Here is a 14,249-nt window from a genome sequence, read left to right as displayed (position 1 = left end):
GTAATACAGCGCAGAATCAGTATTGTATCTGGTGCTCCCAGTGTGGTCTCTTGTATATCGGGGAGATCCAATGCAGATTGGGAGACTGATTCACCAAGCACCTACGCTCCGTCCACTAGAAAAAGCAGTATCTCCCAGTGACCACACATTTCAATTCTGCTTACCATTCCCATTCTGACATGTCAGTCCATGACCTCCTCTACTGTCACGATGAGGCCACACTCAGGTTGGAGGAACAACACCTTATATTCCATCTAGGTAGCTTCCAACCTGATGGCATGAACATTGACTTCTCAAACTTCCAGTAATGGCCCACCCCCTTCACCATTCCCATTTTCCTCTCTCATCTTTTCTTACCTACCTGTCACCTCCCTCTGGTGCTCCTCCCCCTTTTCTTTTTTTCATGGCCTTCTGTCCTCTCCTATTAGATTCCCCTTTCTCCAGCCTCGGATCTCTTACACTAATCAACTTCCCAGCCCTTTACTTCACCCCTCCCCCTCCCAGTTTCACCTATCACCTTGTGTTTCTTCCTCCCCTCCCCTCAGTTTCTTACTCTGACTCCTCATCTTTTTTTCCCCAGTCCTGATGAAGGGCCTCAGCCAGAGGTATCAACTGCTTACTCTTTTCCATCGACTCTGCCTGACCTGCTGATTTTCTCCAGCATTTTGTGTGTGTGTTGCTTGGATTTCCAACATCTGCAGATTTTCTCTTGTTTGTGACAGATGCAGGCCCTTTGGCTCAACCTTTCCATTGCCAACCTTTTGCCCACATTTGCCTATATCCTTCTAAATCTTTCATATCTACATACCTGTCCATGTGTCTTGCAAATGTTATTACTGTACCTGCTTCAACCTCTTCCTGCTGCAGCTCATTCCATATACAAACACCCTTTGCTTGAAGAAGTTGCCCGTCAGGTCCTTTGAAACCTTTCCCCTTTCACCTTAAGACTGTGCATTCACCTGCTCTCTGCCCAGTAAGATTTTACATTGTGTCTGCAGCACCTACAATGTACAGTCTAGAATTAAAGTGGAAATTATATTCATGCAGCATTGTGACAATGAACTCTCATTCCTCACGTACAGTCAGGCTTTCCAACTCCACCATCCACACTGCCTCCGTGGCCCCGTTTGTTGCAGAAAGGTGGTGCCCAGCCAGGCTCGCAGTGGCAATTGTGGTTGTTGTTACAGACCTGTGCCAAGATAAGAGAAAAACACCATCAAAATCCCACCATTTTAACCATGATTGTTCACGCAGGAAGGCATCAGTGATCACCTGTCCAGTTCACTGTCCCTTCTGTTTCTCCTGGAGCTTTCCCTGCACAGCACTCCCATCTGTGATCACCATCTCAGCAGAGCCCCTGTACTCTGAGATGGGGCTTCCATGTGCCCCAGAGTTTATACACCATCTCCTTTTTCTATCAAGTCTGCTGCCTCACAGTTCCAACATCTCTTTAAAACTTTCCAGCTGATTCCAGGCCATTCATAGATTAATAATCACTGACTTATGGGAAACCACTACATTTGAACGTGCTTTTAGAAGATTATTAATTTCTGAAGTCTAATATGCATACAAGCATTTACTTCTACAAAAAGTAGAACTACTTTCCTCCTCCTTCTCTTCCCCCCATAGTAATTTTTCTTTATTATCCATCTGAGTGCTTTTGATATCATTCATTGCAATATTGTGGAGGCATGGTTACCATATCAAGTGAATTTCTTTGTGGATTTTCCAATTTATGGACTACATCGACTTATGGATATCTGTAAAAATGTAGCCCATTTGTTATCCAGGAATCGCCTGTATCTCTACTTTCAAATGTCTCCTCAAAACTTCCCTCCGTGATTATACATTGATTCCCCTCCCTAGCTTGCCATTAATTGTGATATGGTGCTCATAATCTCTCTTTCATTGCTGACCACAACCAGAATCTTGACTTTGAATTACACAGATATACAATGCAAGTCATAACCTTGCAGCCTTCTAGATTCATAGTCTCACAGGATGGATACGGGCCGCTTGGCACGGCTTAACAACCCCAATTACGACACTTGTCTATCTGCCTGCATTTGCCCATATCCCTCAAAACCTTTTCAATCCAAGTACCGGTCCAAAGTCTTTAATGTTGTACTGTACCCATTTCTATCATCTCCTCTGGCAGTTTGTTCCATGTGCCCACCATGCTGAGGGTGAAAAGCATGCTCTCAGAGCCCCTTACCCTCTCAACTTAAACCTTTGCCCTCTGGATTTAGGCTCCCTTACTCTGGGTGCCTAAAGTTTCAAAACTCTTCCATATATCCTCACCCAACCCTCACAACAATTAAAGCTTCAATCCCAGGTCTCTGTAATGATAACCAGTTAGTGTGGCACAATACAATTAATCATTGCTGCAATTTAACTGGTGGGGGTTAAATACTTTATTCATAATCTGTATTCCAAAGTATTATGTTCATAAAGAGATCCTCATTTCCACATAAAGAGTCAATAGAGGCTGTGCTTATGTCACCACTGGGAGTCCCACTTAGAGATCAGTGAACTATTGTTTGCGCTAAACTGTTCTGAATTTGTTCCCTTAACATGTAGATTTTTTTGGTCAGGATATAGATCAGAAGCTTCTGGTAAAGGTCTTCGAAAGAGTGCAGAGCATACAGTAGCTGACAGACTTAGTCTAGTTAATGACCAGTCCAGTTAGTGTCCAACTCAGATGGTGTTATGACTATAGTATATCTGGGTGGAGGCTTCAGAACTCGGTTGGGTGAGGGGTGGGGGGGGGGGGAATCCCTGGAAGATAATCCGGTCACAGACAGGATGAATGGTCCCAGGGCAAGTGAGTCTGAAACTGGAGGGCACAGATTTGAGGTGAAAAGGGAAGGATTTAAAGGGGACGTGAGGAGCAAGTTTTTCCACACAGAGGGTGGTGGGTATCTGGAATAAGCTGCAGGGGGTAGTGGTAGAGGTGAGTACAATACAACACTGAAACAGATTTGGACAGCTACACAAATAGCGAAGATTTATTTATTTAGAGAAACAGTGGGGAGTAGGCCCTTCTGGCCCTTCTCGTCAACATCAGCAATCCGCAACAACCCCGATTTTAACCCTAACCTAATCAAGGGACAAATTACAATGACCAGTTTACCTACCCAGTATGCCTGTGGACTGTGGGAGGAAACTGGAGCAACTGGGAAAAAACCCACACATTCCACAGGGAGGACGTATAGAGACTCCATACGGAGGAACCCAGATTTGAACTCTGAACTCTGACACCCTGAGCTGTAAAAGCATCACGCTATGGGACAAACATGCAAATGGGACTAGTTCAGGTAGGCAGTTTGGTCAGCACGGTCAGGTTGGGCTGAAGGGTCTGCCTCTGTGACTCATTTCAAATCACATGACTGAGGCACTGCAGGAGTCTGTGGTGTCTATAGGTGTTTCACTAATTATTAACATTGAGACCCAAGCTCAATAATACATTGCAACTCACAGCTCACCCCCAAATTCCTTGAACCTAGATGTGTTTCACACTTACCCCGTGATTGTGGCATTTTGCAGCACACTCATCAGCGGCCAGGAAGGAAGCGTTCTGACACCGTCCTTCAAAGCAGATCTGTTGGAACAAAGGAACAATAAGCAAAGGGAAAATGGCTATTTGCTCTTACATAGATGAACCAGGCTAAAACCCTGGAAATCTTCAACCTAACCCTCTCATAGCACAAAATCAGGCCACTCGACCCATCTACATCTGTACTGACCACTGTGCACCCATCCATATCAATCCCAACTTCTAGCCATCGTCCAGACACTGATAGAATGGTGTCAGCAACTGCTTCCACCTCTCTCAGGCCGTGTATTCCAGGTACTCTCCACTGGGTGAGAAAGGATACCTTACATTTAGGTCCCCTGATATTAAAGTTTCTTGCAATGTACGCATCCCATACCCCACATAATTTTATATACCTTAACCATGTTCCCTTTTAGCCTTCTTCACTCGAGAGAAGACGCACCTAGGCTCTCCACTCTCCCCTCATTACTGAATGCCACCACCCTTCCCCATCCCAGGCACCATCCTCTCCAGCACTACCATGTCCTCTGTGGAGATACGGTCAGCACTGAGACTACTGTGGTTCTGTAGGTTTCCACAATACAACAAAGTGAGGCGTTTTATGTTTAACAAAACCCATAACACATTATTGAACTCTAAAACCTACACAACAAAAGTGTGCTGAGAAAACTTACAATATAACGTCATCAGGTCAAACCAGTCTCTTACAGCGAAACTTCAACTCAATGTCTGTGGTTGTGAATTATATATATTTCTCCCAATTACAATACCTGACACAGGCGCACCCTAGAATTCACCAAAACTTGTGTTGTGAGCCTGTCCGGAGGTCAGATGACCCGCCCGACTCGTGGTCCTGTGTTCCATGGGTGGAGGAACCACAGGTGCCTCTGGCTCATCCAGAATACGTTGACATGCTCATGGTCACGTTGTGACATCAAGGACATGGCAGCAGAATACTTCAAATCTCGCTGGGCCAGTTTAAGGCGATCTACTGAAATATGTTCAGGTTTACCCCTCTTATCTATGATAAAAGGCTTTTCTCCCTGTTCCAAAACACCAAACAGGCATCATGTGGGGGCATAAGGGTATGCTGGTGTGCATCATGATGGATAAAAACAAACAAGGCAGAATGTCGGTCAACAGGAACCCGAGTGCTGTACGCCATGATGGGAGGTAGGAATAGGTGAAAAGGAATTGAATTTACTGAAGAGGGTGAAACACTGACCAGGCCGTCCTGGAGTCAGGAATGACATCATCTGGCACTCGTAACGTCTGCCCATATACCAACTCAGTCATGGACAACTGCGGGTCCTCAGTTCTGAGCCCCAGCAGGATCCATGAGAGACAATGGTGCCGACACTCATCGATCTGGGAAGTCCTCAGAGCAGCCTTTAAGGAGCGGTGAAACTGCTCGCATAGGCCACTGGACAGCAGGTGATACATCACGGTGCGATGTTTCCTAATGCCAAGGTCCTGGCGAGAGGCCTGATATGAATTGGGTACTGCAGTCAGAGGAAATACCAGATGGAGTGCCAAACCGAGCAACCCAGCTGCTGATGAACACCTAAGCCATGTCTGCAGCCATTGTCAATGCTAGAGGGATGACGGGGTGGAGGAGGAGAGGGATCGGAGGTTGGGGGTCCGAGCAGAAGACCGGTGAGTCATAGGAGGTGGAAGACCTAAGGCTGTGTGCCCAGAGATCTGAAATCTTTGGGCACAGAGCTCTGAAAAACTGACACAACAGACTTTTAACATCGTGAACCAGCTAGTTGATTTTAAATATTTCCCCTCTTGCTGTGAAACAGAGACATCTCTTTCTCCCTTACTGGGAGAGAGAGAGCCTGTGGTTTGTCGAATGCCGGGTAAACAATGTAGTCTTTGGTGTACTGCAAGTCTGTGTCCTTGCTGTCGCCTTGCTCATACTTGAGTATTCGGTGGCGGGTGCCGATGCTTTTTTGTTTGCCAGTGGGGGGAGTGGGGATCGTTGCTTGCTGCCACTTATGCGCAGGAGGGAAGGGAGCTGGGAGGGACTTTGGGGTTCTAACATTTAACTGTCTTTCATTCTTTGGGGGCACCCCTCTGTTTTCACGAATTTTCAGGATGTATATTGTATACATCTCTCTGACACTGAATGTACCTTTGAAACCTGGAATGATTGGGTCAAAAAGCATATGGCTGGAGGATCTCAGCAGGTCAGGCAGCATCTGTGGAGGCAGATGGGATGGCCAATGTTTTTTATTACTAGCTCAGTCTTGATAATTTGGCCACCTTTCTTCCCCTTCATCCTGACACAAGGTTTTAACCCAAAACATTAACTATTTGCATTCCACAAATGCTGCTCAACCTATTAAGTTCTTAACACAACTGTTGCTCCAGATTGCAGTATCTGCAGTCTGTTCTGTCTCCCTGAATATATATAGTGAATCACTGCTCTTTGAAGCAAAGAATTCCAAAGATGTGTGACAATCTAAGAAAAGAAATTCTTCCCTAATTCTGTCTGCTATGGGCTACATCCTTAAACTATGTCCACTAGTTCTAGATTCTCTGCACAAGGGGAAACCCTCAACATCCATCACTTCAACGCCCACAGAATCTCAGATATCTGACATTAGATATTCTAGTAAGTTTGCCTCTCACTCTTATGAGCGTCAATATACGAGGGGTGATTGATAAGTTTATGGCCGAAGGTAGCAGGAGTCAATTTTAGAAAACCTAGCCCATTTATTTTTCAACATAGTCCCCTCCTTCTTTGTAGAAGTCAGCGGCTTGGACCTCCAGAAAGTGGTCCACAGCAGGGGTGATTGATGAGTTCGTGGCCGAAGGTAGAAGGAGATGAGTTATTAACTTCAAACTTTCTGCATAATCACTCAGAGTTGAACTGCATGTGCATGTAACAAGAGCTGTATAAATCATCTCCTTCTACCTTAGGCCACAAACTTATCAATCACCCCTTGTAATTATAACTGTATGCTGAACTCCAGATGTAGTCTCACCAGTTATCGTGAGGTTTTCTTACTTTGAGACACTGTCCCATTTTTATTAAAGGCCAAAATTCTATTTGAATTCCTTGATACCTGCTGTGTCTCTGCATGAACTAACAGCATCTGCTGTTTCAAAGTCAATTAGATTTGCTCATTTTGACTCAGTCCAATCATACCTCACACCCATTCATTTCTCCTAGCAGAATAACTTACATGGTTGTCAGTGCATTTTGTTCCAGTCATGACCAGTCCTGGATCCAACATGTCCCCTTCCAGCTCGAGAGTTGTGTACACATGGGTTCCCCTGCATTGCACCCTTTTCCCGTTTACCACTATAGTGGTGTCTATGGCAACAGCATTTGGCCCAAGCGGTTTCCTAGCATGACTTTGACACTGTATTTTCCCACACTTGGCATTCCTTTAAAAACAGAAAAACACAAATATTAAACCAATTCTGGGAACCCAGGAGGGATTATAGCAGGGGAACAAGCCCTTTAGACCACAAAGACTATGTTGACAAAAATGATACTGATCTTTGTTATTGACCGACAGTGTGTATGATGCCAAATATCAACCTGTCCCTTTTGGTTTAGGAATTTGTGTATAATATTGTCATAAATAGGTTGTTCAATTAAAACACACGTCTTAGCTGGTAATTTCATGCCACTCTTCACTCCTCTGCCTTTCTGTTGGTGTCCACCATTCCCACACCATCTCCTTTACCTTCTGTGCTGCACTCTTCTTCATGGTCTCCCCAATTTCCATCCCTCCCATGACTTGCCCATCTCTTTGGTTACTTCCTATGTCCATTCACACTCCTGCTCTCCTCCCTGTTGTCATCTATCCCACTCCCTCTTTCTCCTTCTGCCCTTTATCTTTTATTATATTCTTACTCACATATTCTCTTCTCTTTCTCTCCTTTAATTACTTCCCTACAGAGTGAGGTAGCAGATTTATTGGCTGCTTCAGTGGGTGTTTTATGTTCTCCCCGTGAAAACGGTGGGCTCTCCCTAGTGCTCTAGTTTCTTCCAATGTCCCAAAGATTTGCAGATTGGTAGGTTAATTGGTCATTGCCCCAAGCATGTAGGTGAGTGGTAGAATCTGAATGAAATTGCCAGAAATATAGAGAGATTAACATAAGATCATTGGAGAATGAATGATAAGTTGGCACAGTGTTTCTGTGGAGTATGACTCTATGCATCTAGATCTCATAATGTACGATTAATCACAGAATAATTTTGAAGTGTTTGCCACAGTTATTTTATTACCCTGTGGCCATATTTTGTTTTATTTACACGTAACCCAAATTATTGGGGGTTTGCATTCCTAGAAAACTTAATTTTTCATGATGCTTACTCACATCATCTGTGCATGCATCAAGAAACACAAGCTGAAAATAAATTGTGTTGATTTGATTTTTTCCTCACACAGATTCCTTGAGAGAAAATTTTATTATGCATCTCAAATTCTTGGAAAGTTACTTGTGAATTTGGTAAGGGCGAATTTCCATAACCTGAAGAGGCATAACACGAGGATCACCTGTACTAGCATGCTCAGTTGTCAATGTGGTTGAATGGTAACACTCTCACCTTTGTCAGAAGATCATGAGATGTTTTGCTCCAAAGATATAACTGAAATTCTCGGCAAACAGTTTTGTTCAATACTGAGAAAGTACTACATTTCAGGATGAGTTGCTAAACCATAACCAACTCCTAGAGTCAAACAATAGGACAGCATAAAAACATGCAATTTGACCCCACTGGTCCATGCCAAGCAAAATTCCCATCTAAACTACACCCATTTGCCCTCGCTGAGCCCATATCCCATCTAAGTCTTTTGAATCCATGTACCTGTACAAGGGCTTTTTAGATGTTGTTAATGTACTTACCTCAACCACTTCCTCTGACAGCTTATTCTGTATATGGATCACCCTCTGAGTGAATAAGTTACTATTAAATCTCTCCCTTCTTATATTAAACCTAGTTCCTGGTACCCCAGCCCTAGGGGAAAGATTGTGCAGTCACCGTACCTATGCCCCTTGAGTCCTATAAAATCATTTCTTATTCTCCCACACTCCAATAAATAAAGTCCTAGCCTGCTCAACATCTCTCTGAAACTCATTCCCTCACATCCCAGCAACATCACTGTAAACCTTTTATGCACTCTTTCCAGGTGAATGACATCTCTCCTATAGCGGAGTGACCAACACAGAACACAATATTCCAAAAGTGGCCTCACCAACAACTTTTACAACTGAAATATATCGGTTCCTTTTCTATACTCAGTGCCCTTTCTAAACTCAGACTGATGAAAGCAGCTTGACAAAATCCTTCTTTACCACCCTATCTACCTGTAACTCCACTTTCAGGAAGCCATGTACCTGAACTCCAACACCTCACAAAGCCCAAATGTTCACTGTGAAAATCTTACCCTGATTTGTCTTAGAGTGTAACATCTTGCACACTGAGTTTAACTTCATTTGCCATTACTTGGCCCATTTCGCCAACTGATCAAGATCTCATGCAGGTCTTGATAACCTCCTTCACTGTCTATGACACCACTAATTTTATGTTTCTCCAAACATACTAACCACGCCCTGTACATTTTCATCCAAATCACTGTTATGGCTGACAAATAACAATGGGCCCAGCACTGATCCCAAAGGCATGAAACTGGTCAGGGCCTCCAGTATGAAAAACAACCTTCCACCATCACCCTCTGCTACTGAGCTAATCATGTATCCAATTAGCCAGCTCTCCCTGGACCCCATCTGATCTAATTTTCCATATCAGTCTATCATGGAAAACCTTACCAAAGCCATTGCAGAAGTCCATATAAACTATATCTACTGCCCAACCCTCATCGACTTTCTTGGTTAATTGTTTGAAGAATTATAATTGGTGAGACATCATCTGCTCCAGATAAAGCTGTGCTGATTTTCGGATGTAATGAAGACTCTATTGCACTGATTCTCCCTGGATCCCACTAATATTTCTCCCTCAACTATTACTGAACAAAATACAAATTATCTGGCCAGCTATTACTGAACAAAATACAAATTATCTGACCAATGTCATCTGTGGGAGCTTGTGTGTATATTTCCTTAATAGCAATGATGACTGAAGAACTTTATTGGTTGTTTAGTCTTTTGGAAAACGCTAAGATTGTGCGAGTATACAAAGAAATTTGCTTCTTTCTCTCTCTCTGTTCTCCATTAAATTAATCTTTGGCAACATTAGACAGGCAACAAATAGAAATCAGCACAATTGTTTGGTAGATTAAGAACTTTCGTTGAAGTCCAAGGCTAATTGGGTGGATGGTGTGAAATTGCCCACTCTACTGGTGCTGTTAATGATACTCAGGTTACCTAGTCTTCCCCTCCCAGCCTCTCTGCTGCTCCACATGAGATGAATCAAATACAACTGGAAATAGACAAATGAATGCAGGTGCCTTCATACCTAGTGTCACACTTGCGGTAATTTCCCCGATGATCTTTGCCACAGTTGCCATAGGCATCCCCAGCATAATTCACATTTTCAAAACATTTTGTCGGAGCAACTCGAGCCCCTGAAACAACAGAGAAGATGATCAGTTACTTTCAATTAGGGAGCAGGACCTCACTCAAAACCATCACCAGGAAATGCCAGAAAACTTACAACAAGTAGCAATGACATTCAAAGCCTAAGATAGTAATTTTCAACTAACTTGCAACTATCAACAACTTTCTTGTTGATCAAAACATACCAAAATATTGAAGCAAAATCAACAAATATCAGAACTACTGTATATTTCCACACTGGCCATGTAAAGATGGACTAACCTACAATCTGAGCTAATGCCTCACTGCAATCTAGCTTCCAGCGGGCATGAGTAACTTTCCTGATTAAGGAAACATAAGAGCCTGCAAATGCTGGAATCTGGGGTGAGGAACAAAGAGCTGATGGAAGTCAACGAGCCAAACAGCATCTGTGGAATCAAAGTCTCGATGCAGGGTCTCGAACATTAACCCCTCTGCATCTACAGATGCTGCTGACCTGCTGAGTTCCTCCAGAAACTTGTTTTTGCTCCACTATCTAAAGAGTTGCAAATGGGAATGAACATTGTGCAGTCATCAGCAAACGTCCCCATTTTTAACTTTATAGTGGAAGGAAAGTTATTGAAGAAGCAGTTAAAATAATTGGAGCTGATACAATGCCCTCAGGATTTCCTGCAGGACAGAGATGACTGTCCTCTGAGAGCCACAACAATCTTCCTTCATGCAAAATATAACCTCAAGCATTAAATGATTTCCTTTGATGCCCATTGACCTCAATTCTCCCTGGGACCTTGATGCCATACTCAGTCAAATGTTTCCTTTGATTTCAAAAGCAGTTTGTCTCAACTCATTTCTGGAATTCTGCTCTTTGGTTAATATTTGGTCCAAGGCTGAGGTGATGTCTGGAGATGAGTGTAACCCAAACTATAACATTAATAAGTTATTGGTGCTTAAGTGTTGCTTGATAGCACTATCAACAAATACAGTAACTATGCTGACTATTGAGAGCAGTCTGATTGGACAGTTGTTAGGTAAATTAGACTTGAAATTCTTTTTGTGCACAGATCATATCTGATCATATTTCCACATTGCTGGGTTGATACTAGTTCTGTAATTGTACTGGAACAGCTTGGCTGGAGGAATAGCTAGTCTTCAATATTACAGCTGAGGTGTTGGCCTGTAGCATTCACTGTATCTGGTGCACTCAAGCATTTCTTGATATTACACGGAATTAATCTAATTAGCTGGAGTATGGCTTTTCTGAAGGTGAGGTTGTCAGAACGAAGCTTAAATAGATCTCTATTTGATATTTTTGTTTGAACATGGTTGTGAATGCTTTATTCTTTACTTTTAAAATCACATGCAGGCCCCGCCATCATCAAGGAGACTCCCCACATTTCACCACCATTCATGACCTCGTGTGGTAGGGCTTCTTTCCCTGGTTTGGTTGCTCCCATCAATATTAGTCTTGCAGTCAACATCTTCCATTGATAGAGTCATAATCTTTTCTACATTGTTGCCAAGAGTTTGCTGTGTACAAAATAGTTATTACAGTTACACAGGTTACAACTGACTCCTCTTATTTAGCTGAAGAGCTCTTCAGGAAATCTTGTTGCTGTGAAAGGTGCCTTACAAATTCAAGTTCTTTCATTGCTTCATCTGTCATTTACAACACAGCCCTTCCAACATAGACTACAAGTCAGCTGATTTTTTGACCAACTCCAATCCACCACCACCACCTTTCCCAAAACTTTCTTAATATAGAAAACATACAGAAGATAGAACTGAAAGGAGGGTCACGGAGACTTCCCTTTGATCTTACCAGCACCCCAAAGTAGCACACACTGGTTTTCATAAGTCAGGCACATCCCATTGTAGCAATAAGCATGACCTCCATCACAGCTGACCCCATCCATTTGGTAAAAGTTGGCCGGACAAAATTCCGAGGTGCCAGAGCAGTACTCAGGTAGGTCACATGGTCCCAATGACTTCCTGCACACTGTGCCAGAGCTCTTCAACTACAGGAAGAGAACATTTGCCACAACATTAGTGTGAGCTATCTTGTAATGCCATTGAAAGTCACTAGTCAATTTCAATAGAATGTAGGTCTAGATTCATCTAGGAGTCCTCACGTGTTTACCACAGGTCCTTTCCACCTAAATGAGGACTCTTGGTAAACCATGAATATTTGTTTTTTTTCTCTCCGTTCCTTCAATGAAGGGTGAGAAGTCTGAAGAACCATCACTGAGGAAGCTCTGACAGTGTATGGCAACCGTCAGAGAGTTTTCATTCAGTATTCAACCCAGTCTATCAGAAAAGTTAATAAGCTTTGCCTGTATTAATGCAGTATATTAGTTACTGGGCTCATCTTGGTAAACATGCTGAATTTATTTAGTCGGGAGTTTGCATGGTTACGTGGAGCAGCATTGACTCTCAGTCCCTGAATGCAAGCACTGCAGGTTTCTTTCCTCATAAAAATACTGGGGCTCCTATTAGGTTTTATTTTCAGCAGCCTAGAAAATTTCGATTTAATGGTGAATTATTGGATGTATGCAAAACATCAAATACAAATAAATTTAAGATAATGGGTTCTAACCTTGCAATTATGACAGCAGATCCCATGAGCGCATTCTGCATTTACCTTCAGAGTGCAGTTATTAGCATTACAACAAATGTTGGTACATTCCTGAAAAACAAGTACAATATATAAAGAAGAACAGTAGCAACATATACTTAAACATAGGTTGCTGAGATACGCCACTTGGACTAGACAGGTTTATTTTAAGTCATGAAGAGATTTAGAATGAGCTCCATATTCCTATCCTTGAAGGGAACTAATCAGTCTGCAACCCTCAACAGGGCATTCTTCTCTGTGTCCCAGCCATTGACCAGCTCCTCATTCCCTCTCATTTCTCCATGAATGCACTTTTTTGTGAATTTAAGTATGCTCTATAGAAAGTTTTATTTTTGAAAAACATGGAATTGCTGGGGTTGGTTTAACAGTGAGGTTACTTTGTTTGAATGTGGCTGAGATGAACCTTGCTTTCACAGACCTTGAGATTGGTTTCAATTTTTTTTGTTGAAGAGGCATGATTGGTGAGCAAGATCAAAATAATCGAGTACAGTCAATGTGACCAGATTTCAGAATCCAGCTCCCTGTCACTGCTGTTGACCAGGAATAATCCCATTAAAGACTTGAAGTGTATCACTACCACTGGCAACACCAACAAAGGACTGACACCTCCAATGCACAGTGAAAGAATTACATTACAGAGTCTGAGGGGTTTGAAATGATATATTGGTATGAACAGAGGAGTGGCTTACTATCAGAAAACAGCTAATTGGGTCATTTTTGAACTGATAATTATTAACTATTGGTTGTCATAATTATCAATACTAGGGCTTCAGCTATTCACACACTATGAGAAGGGTACCCAACCTGGGGTACACAAACCCCTTGGTTGATAGTAGGGGTCCATGGCATAAACAAGATTGGGAAGCCCGGCTCTATGACAATGCCCTAAAGAATGGAACTGAATATTTTGTAGGCAAAGAATGAAAACCAATAAAAGCTGGTCCTGGAACCAAGGTTGCTATTGGTACAAAGAGAGGTGAGTTAGTAAGTTGTCAGGAGAATGCAAACAGCATGCAGAGGAATATAAACGCAAACAACAGGAATTCTGCAGATGCTGGAAATTCAAACAACACACATCAAAGTTGCTGGTGAACACAGCAGGCCAGGCAGCATCTGTAGGAAGAGGTGCAGTCGACGTTTCAGGCCGAGACCCTTCGTCAGGACTAACTGAAGGAAGAGTGAGTAAGGGATTTGAAAGTTGGAGGGGGAGGGGGAGATCCAAAATGATAGGAGAATACAGGAGTGGGAGGGATGGAGCCAAGAGCTGGACAGGTGATTGGCAAAAGGGGATACGAGAGGATCATGGGACAGGAGGTCCGGGATGAAAGACGGGGGGGGGGGAACCCAGAGGATGGGCAAGAGGTATATTCAGAGGGACAGAGGGAGAAAAAGGAGAGTGAGAGAAAGAATGTGTGCATAAAAATAAGTAACAGATGGGGTACGAGGGGGAGGTGGGGCCTAGTGGAAGTTAGAGAAGTCGATGTTCATGCCATCAGGTTGGAGGCTACCCAGACGGAATATAAGGTGTTACATAGAAACATA

General features: G+C 42.9%; 1 protein-coding gene across 1 annotated transcript in view; it reads right to left on the bottom strand.

Moving 5' to 3' along the window:
- Window positions 1-14,249, bottom strand: part of adam19b (ADAM metallopeptidase domain 19b) — a 207,509-nt gene that overhangs the window by 24,421 nt on the left and 168,839 nt on the right. Inside the window, exons 13-18 of the mRNA XM_072263558.1 lie at window positions 12,669-12,758; window positions 11,895-12,090; window positions 9,996-10,104; window positions 6,751-6,955; window positions 3,524-3,601; window positions 1,081-1,189 (exon numbers count right to left, since the gene is read on the bottom strand). Coding sequence (XP_072119659.1) covers window positions 1,081-1,189; window positions 3,524-3,601; window positions 6,751-6,955; window positions 9,996-10,104; window positions 11,895-12,090; window positions 12,669-12,758 — 787 coding nt within the window. The remainder of the gene's footprint in view (window positions 1-1,080; window positions 1,190-3,523; window positions 3,602-6,750; window positions 6,956-9,995; window positions 10,105-11,894; window positions 12,091-12,668; window positions 12,759-14,249) is intronic.

The sequence above is a fragment of the Mobula birostris genome, chromosome 7, assembly GCF_030028105.1.
Source record: "Mobula birostris isolate sMobBir1 chromosome 7, sMobBir1.hap1, whole genome shotgun sequence".
Taxonomy (NCBI): Eukaryota; Metazoa; Chordata; class Chondrichthyes; order Myliobatiformes; family Myliobatidae; genus Mobula; species Mobula birostris.
This window is presented reverse-complemented; position numbering and strand designations above follow the sequence as displayed.